The sequence below is a fragment of the Nicotiana sylvestris genome, chromosome 11 (assembly GCF_000393655.2).
Source record: "Nicotiana sylvestris chromosome 11, ASM39365v2, whole genome shotgun sequence".
NCBI classification, from domain to species: Eukaryota; Viridiplantae; Streptophyta; class Magnoliopsida; order Solanales; family Solanaceae; genus Nicotiana; species Nicotiana sylvestris.
The window spans coordinates 51,113,265-51,128,425 of NC_091067.1; the positions used below are offsets into that span (position 1 = coordinate 51,113,265).

The following is a 15,161-nucleotide window of genomic DNA, read 5'->3' on the forward strand; positions in this document are numbered from 1 at the left end:
CTCTGGCGGGACCAACACGGGTGGGTTTGATAAGTACCCTTTTATTTTATCGAACGCTTCCTGACACTCATCGGTCCATTTGACTGCAGCATCCTTTTTTAACAATTTGAAAATTGGCTCGCAGGTTGTTGTGAGCTGAGCAATAAACCTACTGATATAATTTAACCTTCCCAACAAACTCATTACTTCAGTTTTGTTTCTTGGGGGTGGCAGTTCTTGGATGGCTTTGATCTTTGATGGGTCTAGCTCGATGCCTCGTCGACTGACTATGAATCCCAGCAATTTTCCAGATGGAACTCCGAATGCGCACTTGGCAGGGTTAAGCTTGAGGTTGTACCTGCGAAGTCTTAAGAAGAACTTCCTCAAATCCCCAACGTGGTTGGTCTGATGCTTTGATTTTATGATTACATCATCCACGTATACCTCAATTTCCTTGTGTATCATATCATGAAACACTGTGGTCATTGCTCTCATATAGGTTGCTCCGGCGTTCTTCAAACCGAATGGCATTACCCTGTAGCAATAAGTTCCCCATGGTGTGATGAATGCCGTCTTTTCTGCATCTTCTTCATCCATTAGAATTTGATGATATCCGGCATAACAGTCCACGAAAGATCCTATATCATGCTTGGCACAATTGTCGATCAAAATATGGATATTGGGTAATGGGAAATTATCCTTTGGACTTGCTTTGTTGAGATTGCGATAGTCGACGCATACTCTAATTTTGCCGTCTTTCTTTGGCACAGGAACGATATTAGCTAACCAAACAGGATATCGAGTGACTCGAATGACCTTTGCTTCCAATTGTTTGGTGATTTCTTCTTTAATTCTCACACTCATATCAGGCTTGAATTTTCTCAGCCTCTGCTTGACAGGAGGCACCATTGGATCGGTGGGCAATTTGTGGACCACTAAATCAGTGCTCAAGCCCGGCATGTCGTCATACGACCATGCAAAAACATCTTTGAATTCTATGAGTGCTTTAATTAACTCTTCTCGGATTTTTGGCTCGAGATGGACACTTATTTTAGTTTCTCGGACATTACTCGTGTCCCCTATATTGACATCCTCGGTATCATTCAAGTTAGGTTTGATTTTTTCCTCAAAGTGAATTAACTCTTTACTAATCTCTTCAAAAACCTCATCTTCATCATATTCTGATTCATAATCACAATATGTTTCTTGAATTAATATTTCGGAATCAGATTGATTTTTAAGACTGGGCTGAAGATTCCTCATGCATGCCATATCACTAGAGCCAGCATAAAAAGAACTGTACAAAAAAGAAGAAAAAGAAAAGAAAGCTATTAGGAATGATAATAAAAAGGAAACTGCTTTTTATTGGATAATGAAAAATAACAAGGTTTTGCACGCTTCAAACCAACTGTAAGATAAATTTTGGGATTACAACCTTGAAATATCCCAAACAAACTGAAAAAAATCAAAATAAACTACCAAGACTCCTTTCGAATTGGGAGAGGAGTGGCTTTCCAATTATTGAGCTTTGTTTTTGGTCCAACGAATTGAACTTCTGCGTTGCTACACCCTTCTCCGTCTTCCAGCATATTTACATCACTAAACAATTTCTCGAACCTTTCAATTAATTCCTCCTCAGGATTGACCTGGGATTTAGGAATTGTTGTTATCGGGCGATTTTTAGCACCGGTCTTGACAAAAGACTTCAACAGCTGTGGTACTGGTTTTGGAAGAACCCATGCTTGGTGTTTCAACTTCCTGGCTCTCATCACGTCATTGGCGGTTGGTGTGAATCCTAAACCGAATGTTCCCCAGTTCTCGGGGAGAGATACTGGTTGTACAATTCCTTGCAAAGATAAGCCCAGGCCTTTGCCGGGTATAAAGCCATTCTTCAGCATTTCATAAGCTACCATGACTGATGTAGAGGATACCTTTGGATTCGCAAGGTATTTTCCTTCTGGAACTTTCTCTACCGACACTGTGTCTGACACTTGGTATACCCATGGTCCTTGGTCAATTTCTGCCCCCTCGACTGGTACAATGGTGCTGTTGTGAGCATTTAAATTTTCTTCTCCATGCACGACTATTTCTTGATGGTCCCATTCAAACTTGACAACCTGATGTAATGTTGACGGGACTGCTTTAGCAGCATGGATCCATGGTCGACCCAACAACAAGTTGTAAGAAACAGTCATGTCCAAAACTTGGAATTCCATTGTGAATTCAACTGGCCCTATAGTTAGTTCCAACACTATGTCGCCAAATGAATCTCTACTTCCACCGTCAAATCCTCGTACGCAGATACTGTTCTTTTGGAATCCTCTCCTCTTTAATTTTTAATTTGTTTAAAGTGGAGAGAGGGCATATGTTTGCACTGGACCCATTGTCGACCAATACCCGGGTTACTACGGAGTTTTCACATTTCACGGTGAGGTAAAGAGCTCTGTTGTGCTCGGTACCTTCCACAGGTAATTCATCATCAGCAAATGTAATCCTGTTCGTCTCAAAGATTCTGTTGGCTATTTTGCCCAAATGATTTACAGAGATCTTTTCAGGAACATGAGCTTCATTCAGGATTTTCATCAATGCCAGACGGTGTTCCTCTGAATGGATCAGTAATGACAACAATGAAATTTGAGCGGGGGTCTTCTTTAATTGATCCACAACAGAATAATCATGGAGCTTCATTTTTCTTAAAAACTCCTCCGCCTCTTCTTCCGTCACAGCTTTCTTCGTGGGCATTGGATTGTTTTTAGTTTTTCTCAGCTCTTCGGGAGTAAAACATCTTCCCGAACGAGTCAAGCCTTGTACCTCACACACTTCTTCCTTGATTTCTTTGCCTTTGTACATTACGGTCACCCGTTCATAGTTCCATGGGATGGCTTTGTTGTTGATGATTGGCAGCTGAATTACAGGTGCAATAATAACCCGATCTGTACGTGCTCCTTCCACAATTACGACGGGTTTGTTAGCAACCCCTGGTACTATCACCTTTGTCCTCTCTTGTTTCGCGGCAACTTTGTTCGATGATCCCTCATCGACTATCATAGACGGTTCACCACCATTCTTGTTATGCTTAGACACCGGCTTCTCCTCCATTAACTGCTTATCTGGCTTGGTTTCATGAGACTTGATCATCATGACAGTTTGTGACGGCTTCTTTGTCTCCCCATCAGCTTGTATGATTTCTATCATATTAGCCTCTTGATGGGCTGGCATTGGATTTCTATTGATATTTGGAGCTTCGGGGGTTTGAACCTCGATTTTATTAGTATCAATCAGCTCTTGTATTGCATTTTTCAAATGCCAACATTTCTCCGTATCATGGCCTGGTGTACCGGAGCAATATTCACAGCTAATGGTGTAATCCAGATTCTTTGGTGGAGGATTGGGTAGCTTGGATTGTATTGGTCTCAACATGTCTAACTGTCTCAGCCTGTGGAACAGACTAGTGTAAGACTCTCCCAATGGAGTGTAAGTTTTCTTTTTCTGTTCCCTTTCTCCCCTGAATGCTGGTCTAGGCCTGAAACCTGGTCCGGGATAAGCTCGGGGGTAGGTATTTGGTGTGACAGGAGCACGCCAATTGGTGTGAACAGGTGGCTGATTGTATGCTTGAGCGTGGTTAATGGCGAAATGAGGCTCTGAAGGGTGATAGTAATGTTGGGATGAATCATGGTGGTAAGCTGATTGGCGAGGTCGTTGCTGATTATAGTAAAGCGGTGAACCCCTGGGTCCTGGCCAAATTCCTGAATCAACTACGGTTGCTTCCTCCCTCTTCTTTCTTCCGATTCCTCCTACCCCGCCTTGAATAGCTTGAGTAGTTGCCTTAATTGCTGAATAGCTCATGATTTTGTTTGTCTTGAGGCCTTCTTCTACCATACCTCCCATTTTCACTACCTCGTTGAATGATTTTCCAACCGCTGAAACCAAGTGGGCGTAGTAAGTTGGTTCCAAGGCTTGGAGGAAGTAGTCTACCATTTCGCTCTCCTTCATAGGAGGATCCACTCTTGCTGCCTGTTCTCTCCACCGAAAACCATACTCTCTGAAACTTTCATTGTGTTTCTTCTCAAATTTGGTCAAAGATAATCGATCTGGGATGATTTCCAGATTGTATTGGAAATGGTATGCGAATGCCTGTGCCAGGTCATCCCAGGTATACCATCTTCCATGGTCTTGGCGTGTATACCACTCCAAAGCTGATCCGCTTAGACTTTGACTGAAGTAAGCCATCAATAATTCATCCTTTCCCCCAGCTCCTCGCATCTTGCTACAGAAACCCCTTAAGTGGGCTACTGGGTCGCCGTGCCCGCTGTATAGGTCAAATTTGGGCATCTTGAAGCCAAATGGCAATTGTACATTAGGGAATAAGCATAAATCTTTGTAGGCTACACTGACTTGCCCACCTAATCCTCGCATGTCTCGGAACGACTGTTCTAGACTTTTGACCTTCCTGAACATCTCTTCTTGTTCAGCATTTTTGGCTGGCTTGTCAATTTCGGTTGGGAGATCAAACCGAGGAGCAGGTGAATTGATTTCGGAGGCTTTGAAGGTGGGCTCCGGGGGTAATATTGGTTGTCTTGGGCCTGAAATGTAGGCTCACTAGGAGATTTGTGAAATGTAGCAGGGGGAGGTGCTACAAAAACAGGAGTCATAGGTGGAGGAAGGTACGGAACTGGTTTTGGAGGTGGAGACTGTGGTGTCTGAGAGGTGGTGCCTCGGTAGTGCTGATAAATGGGGAAACTCGGGGATAATTCAGTGGTGATATTATCCTGAGTTTGGATTATTGATGGAGCAGGGTTATTTGGGTAAGATGGGGGCAACTGTCCTGTAGACCAAGCTTGGTACATTTCTGCCATTTGCTGCTTGAGCTTAAGCATTTCTTCTTTCATTTTCCCGACATCCATCTCTTCTATCTCCATACTTGTGTCAACATCTGGGATAGACATACTTTCGGGTATTGGTCCTTTTGATCTTGTGTGATAGTGATAATATGCCAGTATACTCTTTAGAGAAACTAACTGGTTGAATTCTGAAAATGAACAAACTTGTTAGTTTTGAGAGTTTAACACATATATAATCACACGTTGAGATGCAATGCTCCTAGACAAATAATCCCTTTCTATTATGCATTCGCTCGGTTGCTTGTATCGTCCCAGCTTTATTGAAATTGAAAAATTGTCATTCGCTTTTATTTACTATAGATATCTTTATCGTGGTGGTCGACTCTTAGAGATTGCCTATGTATTATGTCAAACATGAATCAGACCTTGCGTAGTTCGGACCAAAGTCAATCATGTTTATTTATTACACAAAGATGGAATTACATTCGAAAACTTTAAGAAAATAGCTTGAAATACACACACTTAAATCAGAATAAAAGATACAATTCATAACATCTCACAAAATGCCCCACTTTCCACTTTTGTTCTCTAATATTGGATTATCTGCTCAATGTGGGGCTTGACCTGGATGGCCTCCCAGCGTACGATACATCCTTTCCAACTCTATTGCTAGATGACGAGCAAAAGTGGGCGCATGCTCTGTAAACCTTTCATAATCCATTCCTTGGCAGTTTACATAACTTTGAGATGTGAAGACTGCCAAGTCGTGGACTTGTGCCCTGAAACCTTGGAGACGTTGGTCTTGGTCTTGCAATTGCTGCTGACGAGTGGTGGCTATGTCTCTGACACGGTTTTCACGATCTAAAGCTGATTCTAATAGAGCTCGGAGTCTGGCCTGCTCTAATCTTGCTTGTGATCTTTCCCTGTCGAGGTCTGCTTGTTGGTATTCTCTGTTGCATCTTCTTGCCTCTTCTAGTTGTGCACGAAGCTGGTCTTCTGATCGCATCCAATAGTCTTTTTCCTTCTTGAATTGAGCCTTGTCTTTTTCGGATTGCCTATCCTGGCGTTCCTTGTTAGATCTGGCTTCTTCATTTAATTGTTGGATCCTTTCTTTTGCTTTGCTCAATGCCCTTTCGTTTTCTGCAAGAATGGAGTCAAAATCTTGCATTTTTTCGAAGAGATTGGCGATGGTTTTTTGATCTTTCCAGCTTCTCTTTGGCGTTTCAGAGACTCTTTTCATTTTTTGGAATCGAGCATGAAGATTTTCATTCTCACAAGCTAGACTCTTTTTCTCGCCTTTGGCTTCTTGTTCTTGCAAATCTTTCTCCAAACTGAGGCTTCTTAGATTTTCTTTTAGGGCATGGATAGTGGCTTTGTACCCTTTTTCTTTTTCTCCCCAGATTAACCGTTCTTGGATTTTATCATTGAAATTTTGAACATGGGGTCTTTTTGTTGGCCTTTTTAGCTCAGGTTCCGGTACATCATCCACGCGGGACCGCTTTTCGAACCACCTTGCATATCCAGGATTTATCTCACCCTTGGTAGCGTCTAGGACTTGAGTATCACTTTTCAAGTATCGGCACCCATTCCACATCTGCTGAAGTAGAGCTTCGGGAATAGTGGCTTCTGGGTGTAATTCGATTACTTGCATACTCAAATCTTCCTCATCAGGAACTATTTGATATCTCCCTAGTTGCCTTAGGACTCTTAGTGGTGCATATGGCTGAATGCTTCTCAATCCCAATAGTAGTAGATAACTATTTGAGGTTGACATATGTATTACTTCTCTCATCGGGAGCCATCCCAGAGTCCATTCAATTTGATTTGCCGTTAAAGCCTTTAGATGAGATACCCATGCTTCTATCCCTTCTGGAGCTTGGTAATTTTTTGTTCTTTCCTCATAGCTCTCGATGCAATTAGCTCTGTTCGACCCATACTGTATGATCTTGGGTTGTTGTTGGAGATGTTCAATCACCCACATTTGCAACAAAATTTTGCATCCTTCGAAAACCTTCGCCCCTGATTTGCATAAAGTCAAAGCCCGATAAATATCTGACAGAATGATGGGGACAAGGGTGTGATTTTCTTTAGTGGTGAGGATTTGCACAATTTTTGCGGTGCGAATATCAATTGTTCCGCTCTTTATTTGGGAAGACCATGACTCCTAGAAAAGCCACCATGAAAGCAAATCGTCGGTGTATCTGCCAAGTGTCTTTGTTTTGCTTATTAGTAAGGCCTTTCTCATGAATTTCGAACCCATCTGACTTTCCAAATCTGGAATACAAAAAGTTGAAGGAACAACATCCATTGATGACATTGCTTTTCCTGATTTGACTGCTGATGTTCAGAAGACCGAAGAATCGATGTATTGAAGGAGCCTTTGTGAATATCAAGCTTTGATTTCTTAAACTTCCGTCAAAACCAACATAGCCAGCTACCTCCTCTAATGTAGGAGTAAGCTCGAAGTCAGAGAAACGGAAAACATTGTGAACAGGGTCCCAGAAAGTTACTAATGTCGTAATCAGATCATCCCGAGGCTCAACTTTCATAATGTCCGTGAGATTTCCCAAATGCTTGACGACCCATTTTTGACCGTCTTCGCCCAAATCATACCACCACATTTGAAAGCTGACATAGAAATTCCTCCGTACTTGTGGATGAGGGGCTTTGTGTGGTGCTCATTTTGTATCTGAAATTTAATTTTAATAAAGTCAAAATTTATTTTGGGAAAATTTATACTAAAATTTATTTTCGATTTTTTTTTTTATTTTATTTTATTTTTTTTCATTAAATATTTTTATTTCAAAATTTAAAACTATTTTTTTTTCGAAAATTTTAAAACAACCCATTTTATTCCTTGCTTCTTACCATGATTTTATTTAAGCTGGTCAACAAGCATGTTTGAGGCAAATGAATGCACAAGTAGCAAGTAGGATGCATCATGATGGTCTTTTAATTTTGGGTTCACCTGTCCTAGACAGACCCAACCCCTGTGTTGAGTCTCCAAGGGCAAATGCATATGATGCAAATATTCGTTCCTACTAGGGATCCGGTACATGGCTGAGTTATTCTAAGTGTAAAACCTTAGGTTGATTGTTCTAAACCTGGCTTACCCAAACGGACAGTTTGAGCCGAAGCGGGGGCAACGTACCGGGAGCACGAAAGTCTGTCCGGCCTAGTTACTTGTCCCAACTCCGTCTTATTTGGTATGACTTTAACAGAAAGGTGGGTCACGCGCACGTGTACACCATAAATTCAGAAGACTCAGAAAGAAGGGGGTTTCATAGCAGTTGTATATATTCACAATTCAAATAATATTAAAGCGGTAAAAAATATTTAGCATATTAGCATATAAACAGTTGAAAATTATATAGTAAGTAAGCCAATAAAACAGATATTTTAAGCTCGAATTCTTTAAACCCTAAACCAATGGTTCTGGGTTAAGATAACACTCTGATCCCCAGCAGAGTCGCCAGAGCTGTCGCATCTCCTTTTTCCCACGCCCGCGGGGCGCGTGAGGAGTTTTCTCCAATTAAAGGACAGTCGAAACGGGATTTGTTTATTTGTTTCAGAGTCGCCACCTGGGAATTTTGAGGCGTCCCAAGTCACCAATTATAATCCCTGAATCGAGGAGAATATGACTCTGTTTATTTTTCTGCGAACCAAAAATCCTGAGTAAGGAATTCTGTTAATCCGGAAGAAGGTGTTAGGCATTTCCGAATTCCGTGGTTCTAGCACGGTCGCTTAACTGTTTTTATTATTGGCTTAATTATCTTGATTTTTATTAAATACTTTTATTTACATGATTTTTCTACCGCTTTTACTTATTGTGGTTAAGAACCCTTCTTTGAATCGAGTTACGCGTACGTATATTCGTGTTATAAATTTAAAAATGCGGAATTGTGTCACGCGTACGTGTACACAATAACTTCGGATAATATATTTATTGAGCAATCATTTTTCGAAATTGTGTCGAATCAAGAATATTTGTTTTTCTGAATAGTGAACCGTACATCTCGGTTTTTTTTTATGAAATTGATTTAACGCCTTTGGGAAAAATCCTTTTATTAAACATTCGTTCGAAATTGCGCGTACGCATAATCCGAATTTTTGCTTTTAAAAATATAATCAGGGTACGCGAACGTATCCCTAATCGCGCGACATATTTATAATGATATTATGGAATTTCCACATATAACATGTTTATCCAAGACTATTCAAGTTCAAAGAACAGAATAAAAACATGATTAGTACTATTTTTAAACATATATGACATATATATATATATGCCAAAGAATAAATTGCATATGAAACTGAAAATAAATGATTCATAAAGGAAGGAAATATTTTCCGAGAATTTTCATTATTTATTTAATGCAAATTCTACTTCTAATTATCATTGATATGAAGTGTGGCAATTTATGCTTATACATCTTTTTCATTCTTATATGCTTGCTTTTAATCTAATAGGCCTAATTACTTGGTTAATTTATTTTAAGAAGGTAGATAGGCATTCGAGTTTATAAGAAAGGAATTATTATACAAGCCAATTCAACAAAATTACCTTATATGCAACTTAGTTATATGTTGTAAACCTTCATAATATTTTAAACATCGTAACAAGCTATACCATGTCACCTTTCACCAAAGTTTATACACACATCTATTATCTTATCGACATCATCATCTTAACCTTATGTAACAAAAAATATCACTACTATAGTTATCTTGGCCCTTCTACATCACTTCTTACTTAACCAACAACAAAATTTAAATAATGAACAACATTCATACCATATTCCCTACTTCGACAATTTAATATGATTAAACTAATGAGATAATGAGCTAATGTTATTACAAATCTTTATACGAACTTTCAAAGTAAGACAATTAACTCATAGCTATCAAATTGAATTCACTACTAATTAACTAACATAAAATAAAAAAAACGAAATTTAAATTGATGAATTTGGACAGATAAAAACAGAATTTCAATTCAATCTTCATTTATCCACCATATTGAATCTCTTTCCAACATAGAATTTAAAAGGATATATATACCTGAAAATGAAGGTAGAAGAAGTAAGTTTCAGCAGTAACAAAAACAGCGAAATACCAGTATTCCCTCAAATTTGAGCAATAAGAGGATCCGAAGAAAACAGATACACAGTACAGCTATTTTTAAAGCTGGACACTTCAAATATTAATTGAATCAATGGAACCAAGTAAGGTTGAACAAATTCAACAAAAGAAACAATATTTCAAATTTCAATTCCTTTTCAGTTTCAAAATCCCATTTTTTCTGATTTTTGTTTTTCTGTTGTTGTATATCTGTGTGTGTGTGTGAATGCTCTTTTGTTCCTTTTCTGTTTCTTTTTCCTCTTTTAAAATCTCTCAAACTCTCCTCTTCTGAAAACTGATCCTAAAATCTGAAACTCCCTCTCAATTTTCCTAAAATTTCTTCAAAAGGAACTCTTAAACTTTCTTCCAGTTTTTCTGAAAATTCCTCAAAGACTCTCCTAAATTCTGCATGCAAAACTCTCTCTTAAAATTCTCTCTTTCTCACTCAAAAATTCTGTCTTTAACTGTCTGTCCAGCTCCTGTATTTATACAGGGCTGGTCCTAGGCAATTTAAGTGCTTCTTGGACCCCCTTCTTCTTTTTTAAAAACAGAAAATCCCATTATGTAAAACCTTTTCCCTGATTTTCAGCAGCCCATTATCCCTTGTTCCCCATTAGTATTATTAACTAATAGCAACTAACATTACATTATAATATACTAGTACTAACACCCTGTTTTTACTGTTTCATTCCCATAAGTGCCCCTGAAATCTTAATGTTATTACTGAAAAATCAGAACCTTCAGCAAAACATATTCTAAAATCTGTACAGACTCAGTTATCTTTCTGATTTACAGCTAAATCAATCCTATTAACCTCCTAAACACAATTGTATTTGACCAACTTTTGTAAACTGGAATTCAAACTGGACATTACAACACTGAATTCAGAACTAACATCATAACAGCATATTTCTGAAATTATCAAAATCATTCAGACTGGACTTAACATTAAACCAAAATCAAACACACACAGGATCATTGTCAATACTGACAATGCCCTGAAACTTTTAATGTTCAGACAATAACATATACAACATACATTTGAATTCACTGATTCACAGACAATCATGATTTAATTGACGAGCATTAATCAATTGACTATTTACAACATTTGTCAATAACTAGTCTAAAATAGAAGCAGACTGTTTTAGTCAACATTTTCAGAAATGAAAAAAAATTCGTAATATAACTAATCGACGAACTTAATCGAGTCGATTACACATATTGTAAATAACCACAACCAACAGAAACAATTTACATTCGGATCAAATAGACAGAAATGACAGAATTGATGAAAAATTAACAAGCTATTAATACGGACAACAATACACGTAGAATACACAAAAATAAATAGAAAAATACCTCTGAACTTTAATCAGACTCGATCCCAACTCAGCTTCGGATTTTTGTTTGAAATCAAACAGACCTTAGTCGAAGTATTTTCCACTGAAAATACTTCGACTAAGGTCGATTAAACCTCAATCCTTGAATCAATTTGGACAAAAAATCCAGAAATTTGGTATTTCTAGGTTTCCTGAAGACTCGATTTGGGATCTAATCATTTCTGGTTAGATTCGAGAGAAACCAAGTATGACACAAGGGTGAGGGAAGCCTAGGGGTTGATTGGTGTCACTTTGGAACAGATCTGGGTAATTTTTTGTTTGACTCGAATCTTCAAAAGAAGATTCGAGAAGCTCTGAAGTGATTCGAGCCAAACTATCTTCAGATCCATAACAAGGGTTGTTAGGGGAAGCCATGGTGTTAATTTGGGGTTGATTGGTTTAAGTCTGAACTTGGCTCGAATCTTCAAATGAAGATTCGAGAACCTCTAGGGAGATTCGAACCAAGCAGGTAACATATTCGGATAGAGGAGGCTCAGGGGTTCTAGAGTGTTACTTTGGCGACCGGCGGCGTTGATGCCGCCGGGTTTCAGGCGAAGGGGAATAGGGGCGGCTAGGGTTAGGGGTCTGTTTGAGAAGATGATGAACATGAGAGGATGAGGGGGGTGTTTAGTTAGGGGCCGGGGTAAGGGTTTGGGATTTATATAAGGGTGGGATGGATCGATCTCGTCCGTCCGATCAAGCAAGATGAAAGGCCAGGATTAATTCATTAAACCAAACGACGTCGTTTGATTTGAAGTTGGGGTCGGATTGAATCGGGTTAATGGATCGGGTTATGGGTTGCGGGTAAGGGTGATGAGATCTTGGCCGTTGGTTGTATTTAATCTGACGGCCCTTGATTAGAGATGACCAAACGACGTCGTTTGGTATCAGCTTGGGACTGGGTCAGACTTGGCTGTTTGGATTGGGCTGTGGGGGGATTTAACGTTTTGGGCCTGGATTTTAATCCAGGTCCAATTTTGTATAACTTGTGCTATTTTTATTTTATTTTTCAATTAATTCATTTTCTAATTTAAAAAAAATTATAAAACCATTTTAACTTCACAAAAATATATTAATTACTCTATAACCATTATTTAACACATAGACAAAAACATCAATCACACAGTGAAACATTTAAAATAGAACCAATGCGTATTTTTTGCGATTTTATTTAAATTATCTCTTAAATGCACAATTAAATCCTATATGCATGCAATATGTATTTTACTTTATTTTTATTTTATTATGACAAATATAAACATTTACGGACATAATACAAATATTTAACACCACGCAAATTCACAATTACACAGTAAAAGAAATTTATTTTATTTTTTGATTTATTTTGGAGTAGTTTTTCGTAAGGCAAAAATTACGTGCTCATAACTACTTACAATGGAAAGAATGCAAAGAATAAATATACATGTAGATAATGAAGAATGTTGCTAATGTGATGAGGGGATAAAGAAAACGAGCAAGCATTTGTTTGCAGGCTACAAATGGATATCTGAAGTGCTGCAAAGCTGTGTTTACAATGGATAAAGAATAAAAGATGGAAACAATTCAAAAAAGAAGTTGTTACTACTATCTAGGGAGGCATGGTATACTATACATGGCAAGTTAGGAGTTGGAAAGTGTTTAGGCAAACAAGCGTAAATACAAAGCTTGTAATAGCGAGATACAAAGGGATATTAAGGTGCGACTTGAGAAATATAGGGAACCCAGAAAAGCTAGGAAGTGTCAATATTTAGTCCAAAAGTTTTATAACTAGTGAGGTGGGGTTGAAGACTCTATTAGAGATTCAATAGCTTAAGCACCCTTCTTAGAAGGTGGCCAAAGCGATGGATGCTCTTAGTTTATAAATTTATTTGTTTGGTTGGTTATGGTAAATACTTAATAGGTTTTACCAAATTATTTCAATGTGATGGGATCACCAAAAGTTGGGTAATGTTTTTTCTTTCTTCTGCATCATTTCCTACTTCATTTATCTATTTTTGAAAGGTTTTTTTTTTAATCTTAATTTAAAGATCAATTAGGTGGAAGAAATATGTGATGCAATGGTAATAGTTAATGACATTATTCAATATTCTTAATATGATATTTTATGTCTGCCATTAATCATTAAAGACCTTTAACGGAACATTTTAGAGAAATTGTGTAATTATACTAAACTCCATTCCATTATCACATATAAGATTAAACAAAGTTCGACCACTGCACTTGGGTATGCGCTCACCATCAGCTATCTTCACTAGTATATTGTAATCATTTTGAATTAATAATAATTATAAATATTTTAAAGAATTCAAACTAAGAGAGAAGTGTAATATCATCACATGGGACGTAAGTGTTACAAAACCAAATATGAAGGGAGGCCTTTGAAATTACCCCTTAAATTTGTTTTTTGATTTTTTTTGGGTCAAACAATAAATTTTTATTTAATCAAGTATGATATATACATCACTAGTTCATTGTTGACTCTAGAAGTAGCCATGTTCTTTGTAACTTTCTAAATACTTCCTCCTTTCCTATAGCATCTATTACAATATAGGCCTATATTTGGTTTGGGTATGAGTTTAAACTATTTAATAGCTTTTTCCAACTGCTTCTATGTTGTCCTTTCTTATGCGGTTGAATGACATTCTCTCTTAATCTTAGAATGTGATCTTGTTGCTATTCTTGAAATCTTCTAGCATTTCGTTCACTCCAAATATGACAAACAGTCGCAGCTAGTAACCATCTTAGGACCTCTGCATGGGCTTTGTTGTTGCATCTTTTGGTCGTTAACCTTTCAACTTCCTCCTCCCAGCTTCCTACTTGACTGCACTCTCTTGTCCAACGTAAGAAGGAGCTCCATAACTGCCTTGAATATTCACATTCAAAAAATAGATGTGAATGTGTTTCTTCAGTATCAGACATGCATAATACACAATTCCTAGAAACTTGTATTCCCCATTTAGCCAATCTATCAACTGTAGTGAATCCCTTCCGTAGTGCAAGCCAAAGTATAAACTGATACTTTAGCACAAGACATGGTCCCATATTGAGGCCTTTCCACATGACTTTAGGATATTGAGGGATCAGATGCATAAATGCCTTCTTGATTATGAACTTATCAGCATGAGCGAATTGTTGTAGCTCTGTGTAAAGATCATTGTTCCGATACCATTTTCTTGCATCGAATATTTTCCTAACAAGCCAGCATGCTTGTTTGGGTGTCTCCATCTCACTAATATCTTTTCTTTTTATGTAAAAGTTGTGAATCCATTGAACCCACAAGGTGTCTTTCTTAGCTGTGATAACCCAAAACAGTTTAGACATGGCTGCTTTATTCCATGTCTGAAACTCAATGATGTTCAAACCCCCTGCTGATTTTGGCATACACAGCCTCTCCCATGCCACTAATGCTTTTCTTGATGTTGCACATTGTCCAGTCCACAAGAATGTTCTACATGCACTTGTTATTTGCTGCATCATCTTCCTTGGTATCAAAAATACTTGTGATCAGTATGTTTGTATCTCGAACAGGACACTCTTGATTAGCTGTACTCTGCCACTATATGAAAGAAATTTGGTGGTCCAACATCTAATCCTGGCAATCATTCTCTCCACCAGCGACATGCATTGTTGAATTGTTATTTTCTTGGATGATAATGGAACACCAAGGTATTTGAAAGGTATCTCACCAAGTACAAAATGCATTTCAGGAAGAATTTGATCCTTGAATTGTTGATCCACCCCTATTATATATAAAGAGTTTTTCTCCATATTTGTTTTGAGGACTGAAACTGTTGAATAATATTCAAATGCCTTAATCATCAGTTGAATAAACATTCGA

General features: G+C 38.0%; 1 protein-coding gene across 1 annotated transcript; it reads right to left on the reverse strand.

The window, feature by feature from the left end:
- Positions 1-13,996: 13,996 nt before the first annotated feature.
- Positions 13,997-14,800, reverse strand: LOC104239383 (uncharacterized). Its single transcript, XM_009794013.2, has one exon. It carries the CDS (start codon positions 14,798-14,800, stop codon positions 13,997-13,999), a length of 804 nt encoding a protein of 267 aa, XP_009792315.1.
- Between the last annotated feature and the right edge of the window lie 361 nt (positions 14,801-15,161).

Coding starts and splice junctions, on each gene's coding strand:
- LOC104239383 (XM_009794013.2), bottom strand. CDS start 14,800: ATGATGCAGCAAATAACAAGTGCATGTAGAACATTCTTGTGGACTGGA.